The 26270-nt window shown below is 42.6% G+C and overlaps 1 protein-coding gene across 2 annotated transcripts in view; it reads left to right on the forward strand.

Annotated features, from left to right (window-relative positions):
- GAB3 (GRB2 associated binding protein 3) overlaps positions 1 to 26270 on the forward strand; it is a 123663-nt gene that overhangs the window by 59251 nt on the left and 38142 nt on the right. For both annotated transcript variants that reach the window (XR_010787021.1, XM_066581700.1), the window contains exons 2-3: positions 2785 to 3088; positions 20789 to 21002. Coding sequence is in view for 1 of the 2 variants with exons in the window: in XM_066581700.1 (XP_066437797.1) it covers positions 2785 to 3088; positions 20789 to 21002 (518 nt within the window). In the remaining variant the exon portion in view is untranslated. The remainder of the gene's footprint in view (positions 1 to 2784; positions 3089 to 20788; positions 21003 to 26270) is intronic.

Below are 26270 nucleotides of genomic sequence, written 5' to 3' on the forward strand. Positions count from 1 at the left end.
TTGGTGGGCTTCCCGAATGGGGAACTCCTGCCGATCTACTATTGATGACCTATCCTGAGGATGGGCCATTGAAAGTTAAAAGCTGGACAATTCTTTTAAATAAATCATCTCTAGAGATATCATCAATATCTTTATATGAAATGTACAGTGTAAAAATAGGTGCTTTTACATTGTGCTCTTGAGGCTTGTAGTACTATATACTTCCAGGAGAACACTGCTGCAGGTGTGGTTGATTTGGCCGGCTGATGGTGTAGATTTCTCCAGCTAGCCAATCCGTCTGTGAGTGTGGGAATCCCCGAATCCCCCTACATTTGTAGACGTGGGGACGCCCGAATCCCCCTCCATCTGTAGGTATGAGGACGCCCGAATCGCTCTCTGTCCGTGGATGTCGGACGCCCGAATTCCCCTCCGTCCATGAGTGTGTAGGTGCCCGAATTCCCCTTCGACTGTAGGTGTGCAAATGCCCGGTGTGAACTATGTCTGTGGCTTGCTAAATTTGTATTTTCTCTGTCCCTATTTGGTGTTTATCTAGGGTGAGTCAGGTTCCCTAGGTTCCTGTGTAGGGACTTCAGTGGTGTAGGGTCAGTCTTCCTCCTTTTCCCTTAGTTTGTTTCACCTTTGCTTTATGTTTGGTGATCTCTGTGTCCGCTTTTGAGTGTCTATTCATCAAATGTATTACGATCATATAGGTCGCTGATCATAATGTAATAGGTACATCTTCACTGTCCAGCTCTTCACAACGTGATTCTTGATACTTTACACATGTAGGGGAGGAGAATACGGAACAAAATGTACTACAATTCAGGTTCAAATTGCTCAAAAAATTGGTGTAAATGCCATGCGCCAAAGTTTTTGTTTTAGATGCTTTTTATACCTTGACAGTTTTGAAGGGTCTGGAAAAGAGGTCATGACAAAAAGAGTCATAAAATGCAAAATGTACCGTTATTTTGCCACAAATTATTGGTGTAAAGCGGGCCGGCCAAGAGAAAATAGTCTGACAAGATGTGTCTAGCAAGATGTAACAAATTTATAACGCCGCGTGAGCTACTGTGATGAATTTGGCGCATTTTCTGCCTGACTCGTCTAGTTTTATGCTGTCTAAATTTAGTCCAGTGATAATAAATCTCCCTTATTGTGTAATTGGCGCTGTGACTACTCTCTGTAAGAGGGTCTGTTTCATGTTTGCCTGTTTGTAATTAAATTTGTAACCATCCTATCAGATATTGTATTTCAGCCGAAGTCCTTGCGGTCGTTGCTAATTCACCTGGTTACTTATTAATTTCCACTTCCTATTTTTTTCACATAACATTTCTGGGAAATCTTTTTTTCTTCGTTCCTCTTCGTCTCGTTTTCCGAATTCATTTCTATTTTGGGCCCGGCCCTTTACTGTCATGATGAGTTTCGTTGTCATTTCTTTTTACACTTTCTGGAGGACTTTGCCTGCTAACCGACTCGTAAACATGCGTCCCGTGTCAATGTGTTTCCAATTGTTCGGTAACAGTGTTTGTGTAAACTCGCTGCGAGCCGATCGCAAGGATTCTGGTTTAGATCAGCCGCTGTAAAAATGTTAGTCCAAGATTTTAGACTTGGGGGCTTCCTAAAGATACATTTTTTTTTTGTAAGTGACAGTGCCAAATATATAGGCTTGAAGAATGGATTCTATTAAACCTTTTGAAATACAGGACTGTGTAAGAGTTTTAGGCAGGTGCTGCAATGTAAGAATGCTTTCAGATATAGAAGTGTTAATAGTTTATTTTTGTTAATTAACAAAATGCAAGAAATCTAGTTGTGACCACCCGTCTTCAAAACAGCATCAGTTCTTCTAGGTACACTTGCACACAGTTTTTGAAGGAGGGAGGTTGTTCCAAACATCTTGGAGAACTAAGCACAGATCTTCTGTGGATGTAGCTTGCTCAAATCCTTCTGTCTCTTCATATAATCCCAGGCAGACTGGATGATGATGAGATCAGGGCTCCGTGGGGCCAAATCATCACTTCCAGGACTCCCTGTTCTTCTTTACACTTAACCCTTTCCAATCCAATTTTGAACTCAAGGTTTCCTAAAAGGCTTTCTCTTTTTGCTGTTATACAAAGGTGCCATCTGCTGGCTAAAGCCAGTGTGTGTGCGCCAGAGAGGCTCCGACAACGGAGTGGCTGGCAATAAACGGTAAGAATACCCTATCGGACGTCTTCTGACATTGGAGCTTCAATCAGACTGTAGAAAGACGTCAAACAGTGGATTGAAAAGGGTTAAAAGACATTTTCTTACCTGTCCAGATTCAGCGCGGGTCTCTTCCATGACGGCCGGATCTTCTTTTTTCAGTACGGCAGATGCATCCGGGAGCACCGTCCGACGTGCCCGGCGTATGCACAGTGCTGTCCTTTTTTTTTGAATCTCCTGCTTTCCCGCGGATCCGCGGCACAGCCACTGTGACAGCTGCGGGTGTGCCACGCATCGGACGGCTTCCATTTACATCAATGGAAGCTGCCCCTGCGGGATCCTCAGGAAAATAGAGCATGATGTGATGTCTTCCTGCAGCTGCGATCCGCATGCCGGTAAAAAAATCACATCTAGATGCTTTTTACTGCCCCGCGGACGCTAATGCATCCCTATGGCCGGCTTGATTTTTATCGTTCCGTCTAAAAGCACTTTAAGAAGGTCCAACACAAACTAATGTGTGATTGACTGATATGAAGTCTTGATGACTAGAACATTCTCGTCTGGTGCTGAGATAATTGTTTGGTCTAAGATTTAGTTATATTCTAACTCTCTTGCTTTCTTCAGGTATGGCGGAAAAGGTGGTTTGTACTACGACGGGGAAGGATGAGTGGAAACCCAGATGTATTAGAATATTACAAGAATAATCACTCCAAAAAACCCATCAGGATAATAGACCTGAATGAATGTGAAGTGCAGAAATACATTGGCGTTAACCTGATAAAGAAGGAATTCCAGAACAGCTTTGTGTTCATCGTGAAAACCGCTTTTCGGACATTCTATCTTGTAGCCAGAACAGAGGACGAAATGCAGAGCTGGATGCATAATATCAGCCAGATCTGTAACTTTGGACAGCTGGAAGATGGTTCAGGTGAGGTTGGGTGTGACGGGGAAGACCTGGTAATGCTTCACAATATGGCGCCTTCAGGGGTAAAGTCAAGTATTGTCATAAATAAGAACTTTTCGTATTAAATTTAAAGAAACTGATGGTATAGTACTCTTATTAAAGGGGTTCTTCAGGACTCCATTAAAGTCATTTATCACCTATCCATATCAGTAATCCACAGGATAGGTGATAAATGTATTATTGTTGGGTGTCCTACTGCTGAGACCTCCAGCGATCACATGAATGGCAGCACCCAGTTCATTCACTTGAATGGTAATGAATGGAATAAGCTGTAAATACGGATGCGTAGCAGTGCCTATGAAAGCTATGGGGATATAGCCATTGCAAGAACACTGCGGCCCATTCGTAGTGCTAATCATTGATGGTCCCGGAGGTTGGACTAAGGATTCGCCATCAGTGTTTAAGCTTTGGAGAACCCCTTTAAAGCTACAATTTAATCATATTCCCACAGTGTTGAGGAATGTTCATGATTTAACCCTTTCCAATCCACTGTATGACCTCTGAAGACATTATGATTTAAGGCTGATTTAAAGCTATGATGTTGGAAGACATCCATCGGGGTTCTCTTACTGTATATTGCCAGCCTCTCTGCTGTCGCAGTCTATCCAACGTGTCACCTCTTGCAGTACTGGCTTTAGCCAGCATATAGCGCTGTTGTATAACGGCAGAATAAGAGTAAGCGCCCTAGGAAAACCAGGATACAAACTGGATTGGAAAGGGTTAATAGCTATCGAAAATTGACCAGACATGGAAACTGACAGCCTTGTGCAATGAAAGCAAGTCTAGCCCTTACTTTGCAGCAACTAATTTGGCGAGATTGAGATGCTACCCCGATTGTCCTGCAATTTCGAAGCATAGGGATAATTTACGCAGTCTCTTCATACTATCTTATACAGATATTTTCTTTCCAAGGTAGTTGGTAATGGGATGTTTTCTTATTGGGCCCCTCTGCTCTATATATGGTATGTGGCCCCTGATTAGAGTTCTCTAGTTTATACCTTCTCTCATCTATTCCAACCTAATACTCCACATGACCCGGCACTTTACCACTTGGCACTAGACTCTTACATGTGATAAGGCACAAAACAATGTACTATAGAAAAAAAGAATTACCGCGAAGTCTAAATGCATAGTATGGACTGAGAGCTACTCGGAATACAAGACGATGGTCAACTAAAAGTCAAGAACAGGCAGTTTAAAGCCTTGTAAATTGGCCTTGCATGCAATAGCCCAGAGTGTGATGAGGTTTAGAACTCATTCACTTGGCTATATTATGGCTCTATCCAAGATCTGTGTCGTATGGAGTCATAATATGGCGTCCTTAGAAATTTGTAGGGTACCTCCAAATACCTCCCATTTCATACAGAGGGAAAAGATTGTACCAAGGTCCATAAGAGGCTGTACTGTAGACGTATTCTCCCATAGACGCAATGTTCTGTAATGTGGTGCACCATAATGATGGTATACGGTATACGGACTCTGCCGTGTGCATGATACCTGCGGGTCACACTGCATATGGAAAACTATTGAGCTATACATAAGAATGAGCAGCACAATCCTATAGGGTGCTCTGGGGTACATTTACTAATACGAAATCTGAAGGTTAGACAGTACAAACCAAGACAGACGGGGGGAAAGTTACCGAGCCTGGCATTTCTAAGACTGGTCTTAGTGTAATTTCCCCCCGCGAACAATGCATCTAATGCATGAAGAGGTGCACGCCTCGACATGTATTTGGCGGATCTTGACACTACCGTTCGCTTACACAGAAATACAAGCCAGGTCTGACCTGGTGTACACTTTTGGCATAATTTGCACTAATTTCTAACATAAACATAAGTTAAACATAAATTAGTTGGTCGGGGGTGACCACTCTTTGCCAGAAAGCCCCACCCACTTTTTTTTTAATTTACAAGAGTGGTAAGGCTGGTGCAAAAAGTCTAAATTTTTGCTCGATTCCCCGCTTTTGCTAAATTTTGCAAAATTTTTACACCACAAATTGTCCCCCATACTCTTGAAATGGGCCACATTCATCACAGCTAGACGATAAATCTGTTAAATTTTAAAAGGCCACTCTGACGAAAACATATTTTTCCATCCTTACCTTCCTCACCTGATTGCCTGTTATACTCTGAAGGTCTCCTCTGTGTATTGCAGTCACTTCCATGCAGTACAACCTCCTGTCTGATGCTTATCAGGCATCATCTTGATGCTGAGAATTTTGCTTTCATTTTCCCATCAATCCCATGCTGCATCAGCATAGCATAAGCTAGAGGCTGTACCATTTCTGCCTGCTGTGGAGACAGTTTAATTATCATTACTTTCTATATTTGACTAAATAAGATACAGACCATACGTATACAGTCAAACGGATGAGCTGTGTTCTCCTCTATCATACCTGTGTGACAGGAGCTGTGTGATCATCATCAGTAACTGTGATAGGCATGTCTGTGTCCCCCTCTAGGAAGTTTCTGTGGTACACGCCTTGTAACAGCATTACAGAATTAGAAACTGGCTAGAAATTGAATATAGAAATCTAACTAAATCTGAGCAGGTCAGAATTGAGATCACATGACCATCTGAGGAGAAGGAGGCCAGGAGGTTCAGAGAGAAAGAAATAACTAACCAAGATAACACTAACTCACTTTGGGTGGACAAGGGGGTTACGTTTTTCTGCTCCATTCGGGGAGCAAAAAAGGGGAATCCCCTGGCCAAATATCTCTCTCCTATGCCAGAACCAAACATTTTGTCAAAATTTTGGTTCTATCTGGCACCCTTTTGGACCGGTTGGAAATGGTGTGCAAAAGTGTTTAGAAACCCATAGTTATTGTGATGCAGGGCTTGTAAGACTGCCATAGTTTGAATAGTAAATGAGCCCCTATGTGAGAAGTATATTTCGAAGAACAATAGTCATTTTCAGCCAACTGCTTATGAGCCACAGTCACCGAATGAGCAACCGATCACAAAGTGCGCAAGGCCACTTTACATTAAAGCATACAGCAGAACTATTGGTTTACTCCTCTGCCTAGGGGACTATCATTCCTATTAGGTATTAGTCATCATCCTGTAAGTGCTTTCCCTGCCAGATATATCCCGTTCTCCTGTCCACGGCTCATCACCATTGATTGGTCATCATGAGCTCCGGTTTACCAGCAGGTTATTCCCTTGAGAGCGCTCACCTGTGTTTACTGTTCCACCTGTATTTCTAGTGCTGATACTTGTTTCACAAGTGACCTGATTAGAAGACTTGCTAATAATACACTTTCGTAGAGCCGTGTTCTCATGTGTTTTCACCAGGCAAGACGTAAGGACAGACCAGTTTAACCACAAACATTCTCCGCGCCTGTTGTACATGATAGCTATGTTAACTTAACCCCTTCCCAACCCTATAGCGTAAATATACGTCATGTAGTCATGAAGGGCATATGGAGCAAGCTCAGGAACCTGAGTCCGCTCCACACCTGGCGGCTATCAGCTGTTTCTGAAAGCTGCAGCAGTGACCAGAGTTAGCGCCAAAGGTGGCTGTTAACTATTTAGATGCCACAGTCAAAGTAGATACCATCTTTACACAGTTGTCCCTTTTTCCTTTTGTTCTCTATCTGGGCCTGGAACTCCATGAAGACTTCTTTCAGCCACAACTTGTCTCTGCACATTCTTCTCATCCCCTCCGCTCAGTGCTTTCCCATAGTAATTTATTCACTGAGACAGTAGGGTTCTAGTATTGTATAGATTAATTCACTGAAAAGGACCCACTAGAAAATCTAATTTTTATTATTAAAAAATAACTTTTATTTATCCTATTAAAAATTGACAAACATATATGACAACAAAAATTTTTTAAAAATAATGCCTCCGTTAACAATGCTGTGTTAGCAAAGAATAACAGTAATTTTGATATTTGTTATTTCTTTTGTGGAGGTATAAAAGTGTAATAGGGAACACCCTGAACTTGGTCTGTTACCCAGAGATACAAGGGTCACAGAGTAACCAGTTGGCCCAGATTCGGCCTTGACTGTATTAAGGAATAAACCGAAGGTCTCGTATAATTATTCCACTACTTTGGTGCAGTTTATTATAATTTGTTGAAACTGGTACACACGTAGTTATTCACAAAAAAACGTGGATATTTAGGAAGATATTGCACTCCTAAGGCGCAATGATTGATATTTTTTTGCAATCGATACGCCTTCTTTTGTTAAAACGATCGACGCGTTTCCTCGGCTCCTAATTATTTAGCCGATTCATCAGGATCAGAGTATCATGTTGTATTATTGTCCACTCAGGGATATATAACTGGGTGTTTACAAGATCGCACGAGAGGCGTGATGCTCAAATTACGATAAAGAGCAGTTAATTTTCCTAGCAATAATAGCCCACTTTGGTTACCAAGTTAGAGGCTACTTTACTGGAAAAAGATGTTTGCTCAGATACAGATATGCGATTGAGTCTATGATGACGTCTGATGAGTTTAGGGCGCAATCATAGAAACATGTAATGCACTGCGGTGCTGTCATGCGTGTTATGTTTGCCGTTAAAGAGGCAATTATAGATGAGTGTATATGTTTCCACCATATAGTGCTGTAAGGTTATTCAAACGCCGAGAATGAGCTGAGGTAGCTGAATGAGCTAGATAACATTGCTCATTGAAAAGTCAGCTAACCACTGTATAGCTCAAATGAAATAATTGAGGCGCTATGAATCAGCTAAGGTAACTGACTGAATGAGCTAGATACTATTGCTCATTAAAGGTCAGCAAACCACTATGTAGCTCATTGCAATTGTTCAAGTGTTATGCATCAGCTGAGGTAGCTGCATGAGCTAGGTGATATTGCTCATTGGGGGTCAGCTCACCACTATATAGCCCATTGAAGTTATTCAAGTGCTATGAAACAGCTGAGGTAGCTGACTGAGCTAGATAACATTGCTCATTGGAAATCAGCTAACCTCCTAAGTTGATTCATGCCTATGCAAACGTTTGGAGTGTTTCCCATAGTAATAGTGCACTCCTTTTCACCCTATATAGTACTAGTGCCCTCTTTTGTGACTCAAAGTAATAGTGCACCCAAGTAGTAATTTCCTTATAGTGCCTACCAGAAAAAATTATGTCTTTTTTGTGCCCACAGTAATAAAGGCCTCATTTATGCACCACATAGTAATAATTCCCCATTCTGCCACCTCACATGATGGTAATGCCCACTTTGTGCCCTTGAAAAGTAATAATCCCCCTTCTGTGCCGAGCAGAGGAATAGAACCCCTTCTGTCTCCCGTCTGTACTTCCACATATAACACAGCCCTCTTTGAAACCACTCAAAGTGAAAGAGCCCCTCCGTTTCCTCTCCACAAATAATAATACCCCTCTGAGTTTTTGTCATGCGTGATACAGGTTGTTCATTGTGACCACTGACTGGCAGCCTCTTAGATAGTGGGGTGGGTTGGGCCTCAGATGATAGCCCAAACTGCCCCAATAATCTGCCATTGGCAACAGGAACAGTAAATCTGTCCCATTGTATACACCATTTGGCACCAGTTCACAAGAAAAACATTTTTGTACTTAAGTGGGTTCAAAGAAGGGCAACTGAAGTAATAAAGAGAATTGGTGGATTACTATACCCATAGAAGTTATTAAAATTGGGGCTATTTAATTTACATAGAACATGGCTGAGGGGCGACCCAATAACTATGTATGGATATATCAGGGGGCAATACAAAGATCTCTCCCATCATCTATTTACACCCAGGACTGTGACTGTAACAAGAGGGCGCCCTCTACGTATAGACGAAAGAAGGTTTCTACACCAACATAAAAGGAGGTTCTTTACTGTAAGAGCAGTGAGACTATGGAACTCTCTGCCTGAGGACGTGTTGATGGCGAATTTGGTAAAAAAATTTAAAGAGGAGCATACCAGTATTACAAGGTATTACTGGGGAAGGCTTGTTCATCCATGGATTGCCAGATTTGGAATCAAGGAGGAATTTTTTTCCCTAAAATGAAAATTGGCTTCTACCTCATTGGGATTTGTTGCCTTCCTCTGGATCAACATTGCACGATAATAGACTGAACTGCATGAATTGATGGATGTCTTTTTTTCAGCCTTACAAACTATGTTACTATGGTAATCTCTTTCTCACAAGAACGGTGGTCCCAGAGTTCCCCTAGTGAATGGAGTGTCCACTGCTCCATTCACCTCTGTGGAACAGAGGAAGCTGGACAAGCGCATCACTCCGCTATCTCCATAGAAAGCAAATGCAGAAGTGACCACTCCCTATCACATCCCCATGACTTCATTCACAAGGGGGACTCTGGGTCCCCTGGATACATGATAAATGTTTTTGGTGGGAAACCCCCTTCAAGCTACTATGATTAGACATGACCAGGGTAGGTCAGAGCCACTCCCGCTGCAGCCAACCCCTCCTTTCCAAGAAATAAAAACCAAGACAGGTCCTTGGAGCCCCAAAGTCTGGTGCTTAAATATTTCAAACTCGTTAACCGTACCTTGCCCCCGACCATAGCGACCAACTCGGGGGCACCACTAGCCACCTTAATTGGCTAATATTACATCAACCTTAATTGGCTAATATTGCATTGAATAAATCGGTCTGGAAGGATTCCCGACTCCCCCTTCCCACGCCGCCCCTCCCCCCATAGGCCGTGTCTCCAGCACCAGACAACCAAAATTAACATGAAGGAGGGAATACTAAAGGTTAGGCCATACCCACCAGATTACCCCCCCCCCCAACCACTATAAAACCGACTCCAAGGACCCCCCACCTGCCAAGCTGCCATGACAATCTTTCGTACCTACCCACCAAACCATCCCCTAACCCTCAACACCTACCAACCACCAACATAAGGGAGGGTGGTTGGTAGTTATCACCTAAAATGGCACTCACCTCACCACTACCTATCCCTCTTATAATCTCTGACTCCCCCCATCCCATTCAAACACACCCTATTAATCTCCTTCTCCACCTGCCATTGCCTCACCCCCATTATCTCTTACCTCTCCTTCGTTCCCTTACCACCCCAGTCGTGTGTGTCCTGCAGTAATGGAACCTATGGTTCCCTGCTCCTACTTTTGCTAGCTTTAAGGCCTCTAACACTCTTGTCGTGTGTTCAAATTGCATCCGGTGCAAATCGCATCAGATACCACATGGAACCTCTCCATATTCTGTCCGATATATGGACTGCTAGCATATACGCTGCACAATTCCATAAAGCATAGAACACATCAGGACCTCCTTAGGCTAAGTAGCCTTTTAAATCAGGGCGGGGGTGTTTTGTGTGCGTGTGTGAACATGTCCCATGTCCGCAAAAAATACAGTACCACTTATATGCTCGCAGATCTTCCTTGTTCACTGCGCAAACACATTGCGTTGAGGCGTGCGCAGTCTGAAGCCGCCCTAATCAGAAAAGAGTAGGACATGCAACCATCAGTCCGCTTTAAAAAACAGTAGTATGTGTAGCTCCATAGGCTGTAATGGATCTCTGTGCTGTCCGTGAATTAACATGGACAGCACATGGACCCAAATATGCCAGTGTGTCGGAGGTCTAACGGCCCCTTTCACACGAGCATATACGCGTTTTGGTGCATATTACTGTATTTCTTGTGCTCACAGGGCCAGTTCACATTGGTACAGGACACCCCCCCCCACCACCACTACCACCACCACCAGCCTGATCCAAATGGCTATTTAGCATAATGAGGTCCAGATATGTTCTTTTTTTCACCTCCTCACTTCTCTAGGAACCTTTGGTGAGCAAATGTGCACAAAAATAGAACATGCTGCATTTTTTTGTTTTTACACGCCCAAAAAAAGGGAATTGAGAACGATCCAATTGAAATCAATAGGTTCTATTCTCTGCATATTGCATGCTCAAATACGTTCGTGTGAAGGGGCCCTAAGTGTCCATAATGGGCTTTAATGGTTTATGCAATGCATTGTAATAAGATATACGAGTCCCATGCAAATCCCATGGCAGTGTGATGGTATAGCATTCACATATTGTTTTTTGCCCATTAAGCTCGGACATTCCACTTCATGCCGTTTCTATTCTGCATATGGAGCTCCGCTAGAGAATTAGGTCTTGCTGGAAAAAAGAAACCTTTTCCCTTCATTCTCTAGTTAGAAAATACTTATACATAATTTATTCCGCCAGCTGCTGCAATATAACATTAATGCACACTGATACTATTACCAGACTCGGAGAAGAGTGTGCTGCACCCAGGGGAGACCTCGGCAGATCTGATGAGACTGAAGGTTAGGTAAAGGGTAGTGAGCACTGGCTATAAGCTGGGGGGAATCAGACTCTAAATAATGGAAGGCCTCGGAGTCTCGGAAGTTTGGGCTGAAAGAAATGATTTTATGTGTATAGAGAAGCAATAGCAGAAATGTGCCGTGTGGTTTGGCTTCAATGTCTTCATATCACCTCGGCTGCAGCTCGGTGACAAATAAGATAAGAAGTTCTTGTTTCTTAGTGCCGCTTTGTGGAGTACGAAGAAGAATTTCCCACGTTACGACCCATTAAGCTGCACGATAATCATCCAGTGATGGCAAGTGTACAAATTGTTATTCAGCCCACATCCATGAAATAGAGACATGAAAATGACGATGTAGTAGTAAAGCAAATGTAGATCTACACTTTGATGTGACAACCATGCCGATACTTGTAAATAGATGCATTGCGGTTGTCACTAGAAGACTTGCTTAACTTTTTGGTGGCTTTTTAGGGTTTGTAAAAAACCACCATGAGTTTTACGGGTTTTTTAAAAATACTTTTTTTTTCCAAGCTAGGTTCACACGAGCGTAAGCACAATTGCATACGCCTCAACGCTGTGCACTCAACAAGGTTTTCTTGAAAAACAATGAATTTTTCACAGCCGATTCCGCCGCTGAAAGTTTGCTTTACGCAATGTGAAACCCTACTTTAAGGGGTTTCTTGCAACATGACAGTCCATTTCTGACAGCTGTTCAGTTGAGTGGAAGTCAGGGAGTGTTAGAGCAGATCTTTCTCCCCTCCCACCATCCCAATTGGAGCTCATAGAGGGGAATCCTAAACCGGGAACCCTTTGGAAGGGCATATAGACAGGGGTTGTCTTTATGAGTTGAAGGGGTGATCCAGTACTCGGACGTTGATGACCAAGTCTTAGGATAGGTCTTCAATATCAGACTCCCAGCACCCCCACTAATCAGCTGTTTGAAGGGTCAACGACTCTTCATTGTATACCAGCTCTGTACATATTGTAGTGACGGCGCCTAGTATTGCCGTTAAGGCCTAGTCACTTGAACGTGACTGAGCTGCAGAAAGACCATACGACCAACGGACGTCACATCACACCTGATTAGAGATGAGCGAGTATACTCGCTAAGGCACATTACTTGATCAAGTAGTGCCTTAGCCGAGTATCTCCACGCTCGTCTCTAAAGATTCGGGGAGCGGCGGGAGAGAGCGGGGGTGGAACGGAGGGGAGATCTCTCTCTCGCTCTCTTTCCCCCGCTCCCCGCCGCAACTCACCTGTCACCCGCGCTGGCCCCCAAATCTATAGAGACGAGCGGGGAGATACTCGGCTAAGGCACTACGCGATCGAGTAATGTGCCTTAGCGAATATACTCGCTCATCTCTACACCTGATCTGCGGCAGTGTCAAGAATGAGATCCCCAACAATCTAATACTTTTGACAGTAACGGTGGTTTTCCATGGGCAGATTTTCAATGAGCGCTGGTTGACAATACAACATGTCGACTGGCGCTTGTTACTGCCATTTACTCGTGGCAAATTATTGGGACTGAATGATTAATACGATTGCTTATCCCCGTACAGTTTGCATTTTTTTTTGGCAGTACATCCCGGGACTTCCGCACAAAAAAAGAGCAGATCCTATTTTTTTGCACACACACAAAATTAAAATGGAGACGAACCCATTTAAATCCATGGGTGCAACTCTGCGTGTGTTAATTTTACACGTACAAAAACACCCAAGTGAAGGAGCCCTCATTCTGACTTCATTCGCTCATTCAAACCATAAATCGGCTTGTCTAAAAGTACCCTTTAAAGGGCCTTGACCTGGCCACACATAATAATATGGCACTGCTCATTAATCAATGTAGACTAATCACATTTCAATGAATCCAAGTAACTGAGATGTGAAAGGGATTTGGTCTTTGCGATAACCCGCGTGATCGGGGGTGATCGATGACCCCTCTGGTTGACGTTGAGGGTTCTTATAAATGTCTTTAGACTCTTTACGCTGCAGGGGAATCATGTTCAGTATCTGCAGACATGACACATATTCTGGTAACGAGCGGATAGTTTAGCAGCCGGTCTGCAGGGAGTGTAGCCCGCTCTCCTAGTAATGTACAGTAACTGCTGGGAGAATATTGTGAGGACATCTGCAGCGAGACACTTCCTGACAGGACACAACTGTTCCTGCCATGTGGTCCATCTGCTGAAAAAAAACACTGCAAGAAACCGGTTATTGTGCTCACATTGTGATTTCTTACTGCAGCTCATCGACTCCTAACGTCTATCGTGCAAAGACCTGTAGATATTTTATGATGACTATAAACGGCACATAAATAATTGGGCCTGTAATCTCGCCTGTCTTATATCATAGACGTAACGGTAAAGTGAAGCAAATGAAAGTAAGTTGGCCAGCCAAAGCAAATATAATAAAGCAGATTTGTTAGCTAAATAACATGAGGATGATCAAAGAATGTGTGAGGAAGAGGGTGGTGGTCTCCAAAATGTTCGAAATATTGTGTGACGAGGTGGAGTAATGGGAAAGACTTTGGCGCGCTCGTAGTCTTTGCTTCGGTATACCTGAAACAGAAAAAAAAGAAATAAATAAGCATGGATATTTATTCTGATGCAGAATTGTGAGTAGTTGCCTATCCATACAGACTTTGAGGCTAACCCAATGTAGATGTCTACAAATATCTGAAGGGCTGTCACAGTGCAGAGGGATCAGCCCTATTCTCATTTGCACAAGGAAAGACTAGAAGCAATGCGATGAAACTGAAAGGGAGGGGACACAAATTAGATATTAGACAGTGAGGGGGATCAATGAGTGGAACAGGTTGCCACGGGAGGTGGTGAGTTCTTCTTCAATGAAAGTCTTCAAACAGAGTCTGGACAGATCCTGCACTGAGCAGGGGGTTGGACCCGATGACCCTGGAGGTCCCTTCCAACTCTATGATTCTATACATGACTGATGTCTTGTGGGGAGAGTGGTGAAGCTCACAATCGGGTGGAGTACAGTTGAGACATCCATTCTTGAGGTTTATGTTAAACAGATCGGTATTTGTAATAGGTTGCCTTTACATAGGAAGCCATAATTGTTTGACAAATCCACTTTAAGAAATACCTCATATAACAATAAAGCTATCTGAATCTTGTATCGCAGCTTGTGTTGTTGGAGGTTCCATTTGGAGCCTTCAGAATGGATTCTGGTGTTTCTACTCAGCAGAACCCAACAGATCCCATTATAAACCCGTCGGGTACTGCTAGTGTCTTTCATGCGCTGGATTTAACAATTCATCAGGTTGAAGATTGTTATTACATATTTGTACTCCATATAACACTGAAGTCCCACCAGCATAGTGGGACTCGACAGAAAAAGAGTAGACTAACAGAAGCAAGAGGAATAAAGCGTCCAATGCCTGCAGAAATAACTACGTTATAATTGGTGGTGTGGGCCTTGGATGCATCCCACACCATCTGGCTTAGTTCCATGTGTTGTATAGGATGTGTGGCACCGTCCAGTACTTACCAACAGTGGTGCCAGCCGTCCTTACACTATACACGTGACGAGAGCTTCCAGCACCTTCCAAGTCCGTTGGGGCCCACTGATTGACATCTTTCGGGACCTTAGCAGATGTCCCCAATTAAAGTGCACCAATCCCATAACAGGTGCATTTAAAAAAGAACCTGTGAGGCTAATTTCACACGGGCGAATGCGATATCAGGCAATGAAACTCGGGCGATGTATCTGTGGAAGCAAGGGGTTTTTGTGTTAAAACCAACTCGCATCACCTCAGGGAAGCTGCCGGGGCTAAAAGCTGTGAGTGTCTCCCATTGTTTTCAATGGGTAAACATCACATCACACTCGCGTGCACCTCGCATAGCGTGTGATGTTCTGCCGCCTCTATTGAAAACAATGGCGATGCGAGGCACTCCAAGAGAGCGAGGAAAGATGGGACATGCTGTCGATTTTTTTTCTTTTTCCCCCGTGCCGCGATGCAAGAAAAAGTCGCTTATGTGTAAAAAATGGGGTTTGTATTCGTGAAAAATTTATGCTTCTCTTACAACGCACAAGTCTTGTGAAATCCTGTGATAACGGCCTCAGTATGTGCCACTTAATTAGCTTTGTACTCTGTGCATTCAACGAAATAACTTTTTCACCCTTCGCCGGCCGTTCAAACTCCGTGCCATAGCGCAGGAGTTTGAAAAAAAATGCGGTAAGATAGGTTCTGCTCGATCTTCCCCACACGTAGTATTTACCCTTTGCAATCCAATTTTGGATTCAGGGTTTCCTAGGGGGCTTTCTCTTACTGCCATTATATAATGGCGCCATCTGCTGGCTAGAGCCAGTACTGCGGTATGGGACATGCTGGAGAGGCCCCCGACAACAGAGCGGCCAGTAATATACAGTAAGAATACCCTGCCGGACGACTTCCAACATCAGAGCTGTACAGCCTTCAATCAGAATGTCTTCAGACGTCAGACAGTGGATTGGAAAGGGTTAACGGCCGAGAGAAGAGCTAGCGAAAACGAAATCACTAAAATCAATTAAAATCAGTGGTTTAGCTTTGTCCCGTTATGCGGCTGTGATTATCAAGGCCGCATAAGGGGAGAAAAACACGTGTGTTTAACCCTGAGGTTGTCAGAAAGCTGTGTCGTCCCCCCCCAGTCCCCCCCCCCCCAACCGTGCCCCCTACGCCAGCAGACTCTATGCAGCCAAGTGTTACAGGGACGGCCAATCATTTGAAGGGATGTTATATAATCCTACAGTTTTCCTGCAGTGTCAGCAGAGACGTATGGGTGCCAGTAGTTAGACCCCCTCAGATCAGCAGATTGCCAGGAGAGATTAATTTAGAAACTGACTTTAGAAAGAGCGATATGTTCCCAATATGTACTTGCATATTTTATATCCTAATCTCTCATGTTCGCTTCCAAGCATTGCAAGACATGAAGTAAAGGATCATTTCTTTTAGAGCTGTTATTGTGTATTTTTATATTTACACTTTTTTAAGCATTTCAGATTTTATCGTATTTCTTTGTCAAATGTATTGTGGTATTTCTAGATAAGTCAAAGTTGAGAAGTTGTGAAAGTCACTGGAAACGAAACAAGAGTTTATCTTTTAGTATGTTGGCTTGCAGAACATTAAAAGAAACATGCAATGTTGTCTTGTACTCTGCGTAAAAATCCAATGCTCTATAGACACCCAATGTCTTATATCGAAGTCAAGAAAATAATATGGCTTCTGATCAGGGGCATAACTAATGGCTCAGGGGCCCTGATGCAAAAGGTGAGCTGGGGCCCCCCCCTCTATCTGTATCTGCACCCGTACCCATACCTAAACTAGAGGCATAACTTGAAGTTTCTGGGCCCCAATGCAAAACCTGTAACAGGGCCCCCAACTATAATGCTTTTTCATAGTACTGGGCTCCCTATATGGAGATGAGAGGCCTTATGGGCCCCCTCAGGCTCCTGGGCCCGGGTGCAACCGCATCCCCTGCACCCTCTATAGTTACGCCCCTGCTTCTGATTTATCGCGGTGGAAACCATAGGAATTGTAGTCTCTGTAGGGGCCAAAAATGTAGATCAAAGGGAAGAAAAACTTACAAAACACTTCTATTCCCGATGAGTTGAAGATCTAGGCTATGTAGATAGTGTAAGAAATTCAAAAATTATCTATCTCCCCGAAAGGCCCAATGGGTCTTATAGATAACATAGTCCAAAAGTAGCAGATGAAGGGGGATTCAGTAGCAGTTAGGAGTCGAGATCTCAGAAGCTTCTCATTTCTTGTATCAATAAGTTAATGTACTGTTATTACCTAGTAAGTTGTGTAAGTACAATAATGAATGTAATGCAAGGCTTAACTTTACTGACCAAGCCAAGTAAGGGACTGAATGTGACGGAAAGATACCAGTGGAGCCACTTGCTTGGATGGTAGTGGTGGGACATGAGAATACGATGTGGAGTGGGGAGACACATTTAATTTTATGATACGCTCAGACAATCCATGGACCACTTTAGACCACTTGTGAGCAACCACTGAAAGAAAGCATCTAGGGAGCAAGTTCTCCCTCAATCTAAACAGACAGTTGTACATCTTTGAACAATTGTGTGTTGTTTGAACAGTGAATGGAGGATACAGCTAGAAGAGATCTCTATTGTTCCTATGTGATAAGTCTTGAGATGACTGTCGGATGTAAAGCCACCCTTAAAGTATAAATAAAGTTTCATACAACTTCTGACATGTCAGACGTTTTCATCAAGAGATATCCAAGAGCGGAGACCTCCATCAGTTGCTAAAATAAAGAGCTCATCTTAGCGCTGTACCGGATCTGCCGCTTTTGGCTCTCCTTGGAGTGGTGTAGTGGCTTGTTAGAATGTCCAGGAGTCCACATACTGCTTACCGATCACAGGCGAAGGGGCACAGCACTCGAATGAACTCTTCTACCCCTTCGTTTTAGTGGTCAAGGGGGTCTCAGCCCCCAAACCTCACCAAACAAAACTGCTGACATGTCACTATGACATATAATCTCTCATCTTGTTATGTCAACTTACAGAGCAAACTAGGAATTTTGTGCCCATATATACCAACTGGACTGAATTTAAGGAGTTGTCCAGTTACCGATCAGCATACCCCAATTAGCGCCCACTGTGTTAAAATAACACAAGAATGTCGCAGTCCCGCTGTGGTCCCAGCATTTGTTGTGACAGATAATATCACCGGAAGTCAGGTATTCAGAGGCTGCAGCGTCACATTCATGAACTCCTGGCATCATGGCGCTCAGGATAGGAGTGCTGATGCCAGGAGAACCAGCAGTGACTCTGCAGCCTCTGGTTGACTTCCAGTGACATCACCTGTTACAGCAATCACCGCGTCCACAGTGGGGCTGCAGTGCTGGATCCCAGCAGCAGAGGAGAGGTAAGTACACTTCCTTTTCTTATTTTAGCCTGGTGGGTACTAAATGGAGTATGCTGTCTGGTAACCGGACAACCTCCTTTAAGCAGTAAAGTAATTTGATATGATCATTGTAGTTCCAATGAACCAGTGTTGGCCTTCTGAAGGTTCAACATCATTTGCTTCCAAAGACTTTTCTAAGTGCTTCATATAGAAATAATCTATAATTGTCCAATTATCTCCATATAAAGAGCTACTGAAGACAACCAATACTTGTCCACTGGGAGATTGTATGCATGCCATTAATTCATACAGCAAATTAGTGATGGAGTCAACCTTGGATTCTTATACATACAAGCTGCTTTACATCCTGATATGGTCTGAGAATTCAGCAGCCTAGCAGAAATCCGGATATCCCAGAAGATGGATTGTTGGTTTAAAATGTAATTTTTTATTCCAGAGATAGCACCACACTCATCCATGGGTTATTCACTAGTTAAAGGGAACCTGTCACCAGGTCCATGCTGCCCAAAGCACAAGCAGCATGAATCTGGACAACTATGCACTATTTCAGAGGCGTAAGGCCTCTTTCACACAGGTGACCGCAATATCGCCGTGAGAAAACCGCAGCGATATCGCATTGGTGTTCTGTCGCGCGACTTTGTAGTGCTCTTGTGCCAGGATTTTCAGGGGGGGATTGAAATATAAGCCTTACCCCGAAAATAAGCCCTAGCTGCATTAAAAAAAAATCACCTAAGAGGAGCTGTCCAGCTTTGCCGTACTTCTCTACTTCTCCCAAAGCTCCCCAGCACTACTTTGAATTTCTCTGGCAGAACTTCCAGGTCAGGAGTTTAAAAATCCCCGCCTCCAGGAAGTGCTGCTTCTGATTGGCTGAGCAGCAGCACTTGAGAACCAATCAGAGCCAGTGCTCCATGAACCAATCACAGCCAGTCAATGCGATGGCTGTGATTGGTTCATTGAGCACTACAGCGATTGGCTAAGCCGTGGCGCTTGAGAACCAATCACAGCCAGTGCTTCTTGGAGGCGGGAATTTTAAACCTCCAAAACAGGAAGCGCTTGCTGAAAACTGCAAGGAAGTCTGCCAGGGAGCTTCCGGAGAAGTGCGGTGAGCTGGACAGCGCCTCTTAGGTGATGTATTTGTTTTTTTTTTCTATGCAGCTAAGGCTTATTTTAGGGCTTTTACAGTAGGAGTTCCTACTGTAAAGGTTGCATCGCACCGCATGAAAACCGCATTTTCGTGCGATGTGATGTAACACATAGGAAGGCTCCATAGGGAAACATGGGCTACTAAACCTGGCAAAACGCCGAAATATTCAGCAACCCACGATTTATTTTCTCGCAGTGTCGCAGGCTACAAAACATCGCTAATGTGAAGGAACCCATTGGAAAGCATGGGCTTCACATACATGAGATTTGTAGCATTGTCGCATTGTGAGAAAATCGTATGATTTGGTCGCCTATGTGAAATTGGCCTAACTTGAATGCAAAACCTGTAACAGGGCCCCAATTATAATGCTTTATTCAAAGTACTGGGCTCCCTATATGGAAAAGAAGTTCGTGGGCCCGGGTGCAACTGCATCCTCTTCATCCCCTATCGTTACGCCCCTCCACTATTCCCTGTGCATGTGTATGCCATACTTTAACCCTTTCCAATCCACTGTCTGACATCTAAAGACATTATGATTTAAGGCTGTACAGCTCCGATGTTGGAAGACATCCGTCGGTGTTCTCTTACTGTATATTACCAGCTTCTGTGCTGTAGGAGCCTATCCAACGTGTCACCTCATGCAGTACTGACTTTAGCCAGCATATAGCGCCGTTGTATAATGGCAGAAAAAGAGTAGGCCCCCTAGGAAAACCAGGATACAAATTGGATTGGAAAGGGTTAAAGTCTGACTTACAATGGAGTTCTCGAGTCAAAGGGGTGGGTCACCGGCCGGCCTCTCCCTACTTGCAGCAAGTTGACTGACAGGTCTCTCCCTACTTGTGTATAGGTTCACTTCTTTGACTCAAGAGCAATACCAGACACAGCCTGTGTTACATGAGTGTCGCTCTACATTAAAAAATAAACTTTTTATCTCAAATGACCTCTGAAATAGGTTCTGTGAAGATTGGAAGGGCTTGTACAATGCAATGCCATTCTGTCTGCTGCATATTGATTGCCCCCTACTAGTCATGGGCTGCTACTGTAGACAAAGCTAAGCCTCCGCTTCATTCTTTCATGGGAATCTACTGAAATCTGTAGAGATCTCAGTACAGACTGCTGCAGATTTTCATCCCATGAAGCAGTTATTATGTAAACAGGCTTGTTCTGAGAATCATTTTTGAGCTCATTTGTTGGCCGGACTCCCTGCGCTCTGTTTATCGGCCAGGGAAACAGTGTTCTTAGGAAATATAAACACCTGGTACGATTTGGACTTTGCTGTGTCCTGCCTCCGTACTTAATAAATGGCATGTGTACGGTCTCCAGACATGTAAATATACTAACACTGGGATTACTCTTTTAAACAGATTCCGTGGAGAGCCTTTCTCATACCAATTCCTCCGTCCAAGCTTCTCCAGCAGTCTCCACTCACACGTCAAGAATTACAGACCCGTCCTTCTCTGTGGACAGCTCAGCTGCTGATACCTCAACAGAAGAGAACAGAAGTGAATCAGAATCAATATTCATACCAGACTATCTGTTTCTATCCAATTGTGAAAGCGGAAAATTGAATACCGCCAGGTATGTGAGCCAGACTATGAATATCATCAGTTATTGGGAACCTATCATCAGGTTCATGCTGTCCAAGCCCTGTTTAGCTACTTTTATCATAGTCACAAGTCCTGCAGCCGAGCGTTACCCTTATTTCCCTTGTTTTTACCCCAATTCCATATCCTAGTGGGATACTGGACCATGGCCCGGCGTTCTCCTCCTGTTGGATGTTGGTGCCATTGTCGGCAGCATGGTGGTGCTTTTATGGTCCTCGGGCATTACAGGGGTACACTAGTATATCCCTGTATGTTTCAAGTGAGTTCTTTTCTCATTTTTCTTTTTTTCAGATTTTTTTTGGTGGGACTTTTTGGTCCAATTGGAGTAGAATTCGTTTTTTCAGATTACTTTCTCATGCGCCCAGGACAGATGTGAACAGGGCTCGCATGTAAGTGTTATTCTGAAAGGCTGTGGCTTTTTAGAATAAACACACTTTGAAGTTCAAATTGAGAATGCAGCTCTCGAGTCAAAGAGGCGGGCCGCATCGGGCGCTCCTCTCACGGCTTGTATATGAAGAGAGGGCTGTCAGTCAACATGCTGCCGGCAGGGAGAGGCCGGTGTGGCCACCTCTTTGACTCGAAATCCCCATTCCTCTTCATGATGTTCGTGGTTACGGCAGCATGAAGCTAGTAACAGGTTCCTTTTAAATAAATTAACCCTCTTGACCTGTATAACCGGACTTTCCTGCTCACACAAAACACACATACTATGTATTACTTTGAAAGATAGATAGATATCTTCTATCTATCTATCTATCTATCTTATATCTATCTTATATCTATCTATCTTATATCTATCTACCTTATATCTATCTATCTTCTATCTATCTATCTATCTATCTCTCTTATATCTATCTTATATCTATCTATCTTATATCTATCTACCTTATATCTATCTACCTTATATCTATCTCATATCTATCTATCTCATATCTATCTACCTGCCTACCTACCTATCTATCTCGTATCTATCTATCTCTCTATCTGTCTATCTATCTTCTATCTTCTTTCTATTTATCTTATTTCTATCTATCTCATATCTATCTCGTATCTATCTATCTATCTTCTATATTATATCTATCTATCTTATTTCTATCTATCTCATATCGATCTAGCTGATATCTATCTATCTTATATCTTTTTATCTTACTTCTATCTATCACATATCTGTCTATCTATCTCATATCTATCTATCTATCTATCTATCTCTCTCTCTCATATCTATCTATCTCATATCTGTCTATCTATCTATCTCGTATCTATCTATCTATCTCGAGGTTAAGGCAGCATGAAGCTAATAACAGGTTCCTTTTAAATAAATTAACCCTCTTCACCTGTATAACTGGCCTTTCCTGCTCACACAAAACACACATACTATGTATTACTTTTAAAACAGATAGATAGATATCTCCTATCTATTTATCTATCTATCTATCTATCTATCTATCTATCTATCTATCTATCTGTCTTATATCTATATATCTTATATCTATCTATCTTCTATCTATCTATCTATCTATCTTCTATCTATCTATCTATCTGTCTTATATCTATCTATCTTCTATCTATCTATCTATCTATCTATCTCATATCTATCTATCTTCTATCTATCTTCTATCTATCTTCTATCTATCTCCTATCTATCTATCTATCTATCTTCTATCTATCTATCTATCTATCTGTCTTATATCTATCTATCTTCTATCTATCTCATATCTATCTATCTTCTATCTATCTTCTATCTATCTTCTATCTATCTACCTATCTATCTATCTTCTATCTATCTTCTATCTATCTCCTATCTATCTATCTATCTATCTATCTATCTATCTATCTTCTATCTTATCTCCTATCTATCTATCTATCTATCTATTTATCTTCTATCTATCTCCTATCTATCTATCTATCTATCTATCTATCTCATATCTATCTATCTCCTATCTATCTATTTTCTATTTATCTTCTATCTATCTCCTATCTATCTCCTATCTATCTATCTATCTATCTATCTATTTATCTATCTATCTATCTCATAACTATCTATCTATTTATCTATCTATCTCTTTAGTAAATATATTAACATTCTGTATTAATAGCATCTACCAAACGTGTACTCTATGGCCATGACTATAATAAGGGTTGGTTGGGAATTTCAAACTTCCTGCATATTTTATGCCAATGGACTTACAAACAGAGAGGACATTTCCCGCTGGCACTGCAGATTGTTACTACTACACTCCTACATTTCTGCGGATAATTAATGTATGGGATTTCTATTTCTGCAATTTCCTATTAGGCTTGTTGAAGATTAGAAAAAAAGGATCTGCTTCACTCTTCATGTTTGATACTACAACTCCGCCGTATTCCCTTGAGTGCCGCTGTTTCTGGGGGAAAATAATCAGATGTTTTTCTCTAATCCCGGACAACCCTTTTAAAGTGATGCTTCCCTCTGAATGCAAAATCTGTTGTTATTCCTAGATGAATGGCTGCCTGTTTAAACATATACGCATGTATGTATATATATATATATGTGTGTATATATATATATATATATATATATATATATATATATATAATTTTTTTATTTACTGTTTTTATTTCATTCAGTTTTTTTTTTATAACTTTTTTTTGTAACTTTTTTTGTAAACATGTCTGTCCCCAAAGGACGTCATATAAGACCTTTGGTGGACATTCACACTGTCAGTCATTCTTTTTTTTTTTTTCTATTTCACAATTTTCCACTATAATTGGGGCAACCATAGGAGGCGCGGTTACAGGAAAAAACATCCTCCTAGTGTGACTGTAGTAGTGCAGGAGCCTTTTTTACTACTTTGTCCTAGTGTGATATTAGTTACTGGCAAAGCTGGGCTGGGGTCTACCCTGCAGATATAACATGCCAAGGGTACCCCATAACTACATAATCACTGGGTCCCATAGAGAAGACAGCAGCGCCACGTCCTATATTCTTCACATGGTGCTCCTTGCGCCCTATGTAGCCTGCAAAAGAGAAGGCAGAAGCTGTTATAACCCGCTTATGTCTTCTCTTCCGAGTCTTCGGCTGTTTCTGACATCCGAGCACTCAACTTGCTCCTCCTAGAGTTTTAATCCTGCGCCATATTTTTACTGGTCCTTAACGGATTCAAAAAAATGCATTGACAACTGCGCTGTATGAACGGGGCTTTAAACTGGTAGTTTTCCTCTTGTGTTACTGAGGCCAGTTCACTATAATACATCTTCGTCACCCAAGCTTTGATTTCCCCTTCCAGCCCTGACTGTCATAGAGAGTTCTACATAGAGAGTTAACTCTCTGTTTCCTCTGAAGCCTGAGAAAATATGGGCACGGACCCAGCTATGGGAAACAGTCATAAACCCTTTCAGAGTAGATTACATTTAATTGGATTTTACATCACGATCTCTTTTATTACACCATAAACAGATGGAACAGCATATGCGATGTATAGTAAAGAGCCCTGGTTCGGGGCAGTAAAAGCTGAGGGAAGTTCACATCATTTATGTAAACATACACATTTATTGAGAATTGGGTATGCAGAAGATGCTTTATAACGATACCTTATCTAGTAGCACATTTTATTTCGTCTTTATTTGTAGAGAACTGTAGACTTTTTGATAAAGTTGTTATTAAATACTTGAGCAAATATGCAAAAAATAAATCATGCTGCGTTTTTGAAAAACGGCCTTATATAAGGCCATCCCAGTAGCCCTATAGATTAACATTAGCTCTGTATTATGGTCCCCTCAATATGGACCTAAGGGCTGTTTCACACGGGCATATGCGCGACTACGCTCCTGCTCTATCTTTTCTCGCCCGTGAAAACGCAACCATTGAAATCGGTGATCATGGCCGCATAGCAGGACAAATTCACGCCCATCTATGTAGGCCCTAAGGCTGCTTTCACATGGCTGAGAAATCGCACAAATCTCACACCATATATTCTTTTGAATGAGGTTATATAGATGAGCAAATTTTTTTTTCTCCCGCATCGCATTGCGGAAAAATCGTGACATGTTCTGTCTTTGGGCGTTCCCTTAGAACACCTTACCCAATGTTTTCAACGGGGCATGAAAAAGCATTGCACGGCGTGCGGGGGGCATGCGAGTGCATTGCGAGGTTTCCATTGGGAGAACAATGGGAAGCTCTTGTGATCCTACTTCCCTGAAGTGATGGGAGGCATTTTTGACACACAAAGGCCGTGCATCGCACATTCCCGAACTGATATCAGGCAGTGTTTCACGGCCAAATATCGCAGTTGCCCATGTGAAATTAGCCTAATACTGGGCAAAATTACACAGCCTTAAAGCGAGAAATTGAACACTTGCTGATGAGATTCCCCCACAGTCTACAGCTGATTAGGGGGTCCCAGCAACGGTGATTTTTGTAAAATCATTCTTACAGAGATTGTAAGAAACAGGCAACCTCTTTATTTGCTATCGGGATGAAATTGAAATTTAAGGTAGTGTTACTCGTCACGATCGGATAGAAATTAAAATTGGGCCAATTTTTGCTAAAGCAAATTAGATCATCCCTATCCAATTTTGTTTAACAAAAATTTCCAAATTATTGGCTCTCTGTTTTGAGGCGTGTTGGCTATCTTGCAGTGCTGGAGTTCTAAGTTCGAATCTGACCTTGATGGGAACCCAAGACACCACTGTAAGGCAAGAATACTAACCACTGGGCCGCCACCATCACCTCTACTGGTGTTGAAGGAGGCAAAATTACAGAACCAAGTTTTTATTCATCTTAATTTTAATGGAAGTCCGGACTCAAACCACAAGCAGCATGAACCCAGGAGAAGTATGCATAGTGGTGCCCCTGTGTAGGTGTTCTGAAAGGCTTTAGGGTTTCAGAATGAACACACTTTAAAGTCTGACTTAGAACGGAGCTCTCGTGTCAAAGAGGTAGGCCGCCGGCCGGCCCCTCCTCACTGACAGCAAGTCGATTGACAGGTCTTTCCTTGCTTGTGTATAGGAAGATAGCTGTCATTCAATATGCGGCAGGCGGGATGCGGCCCACCTCTTTGACTCAAAAGCTCCATTCCAAGTCAGACTTTAAAATATGTTTATTCTGAAACGCCACAGGACTTCAGAATAACTCTAAACTGGGGGCGCAGTGCAGGTCTGTCCTGGGTTTACGCTGCTCATGGTTCGGGCAGCATAAACCCGGTGACAGGTTCCCTTTAACCTTCTAGGACCTCCATCAAAAAAATGGACATATGTTAGTAAA

The sequence above is a fragment of the Eleutherodactylus coqui genome, chromosome 10 (genome assembly GCF_035609145.1).
Source record: "Eleutherodactylus coqui strain aEleCoq1 chromosome 10, aEleCoq1.hap1, whole genome shotgun sequence".
Lineage (NCBI taxonomy): Eukaryota > Metazoa > Chordata > Amphibia > Anura > Eleutherodactylidae > Eleutherodactylus > Eleutherodactylus coqui.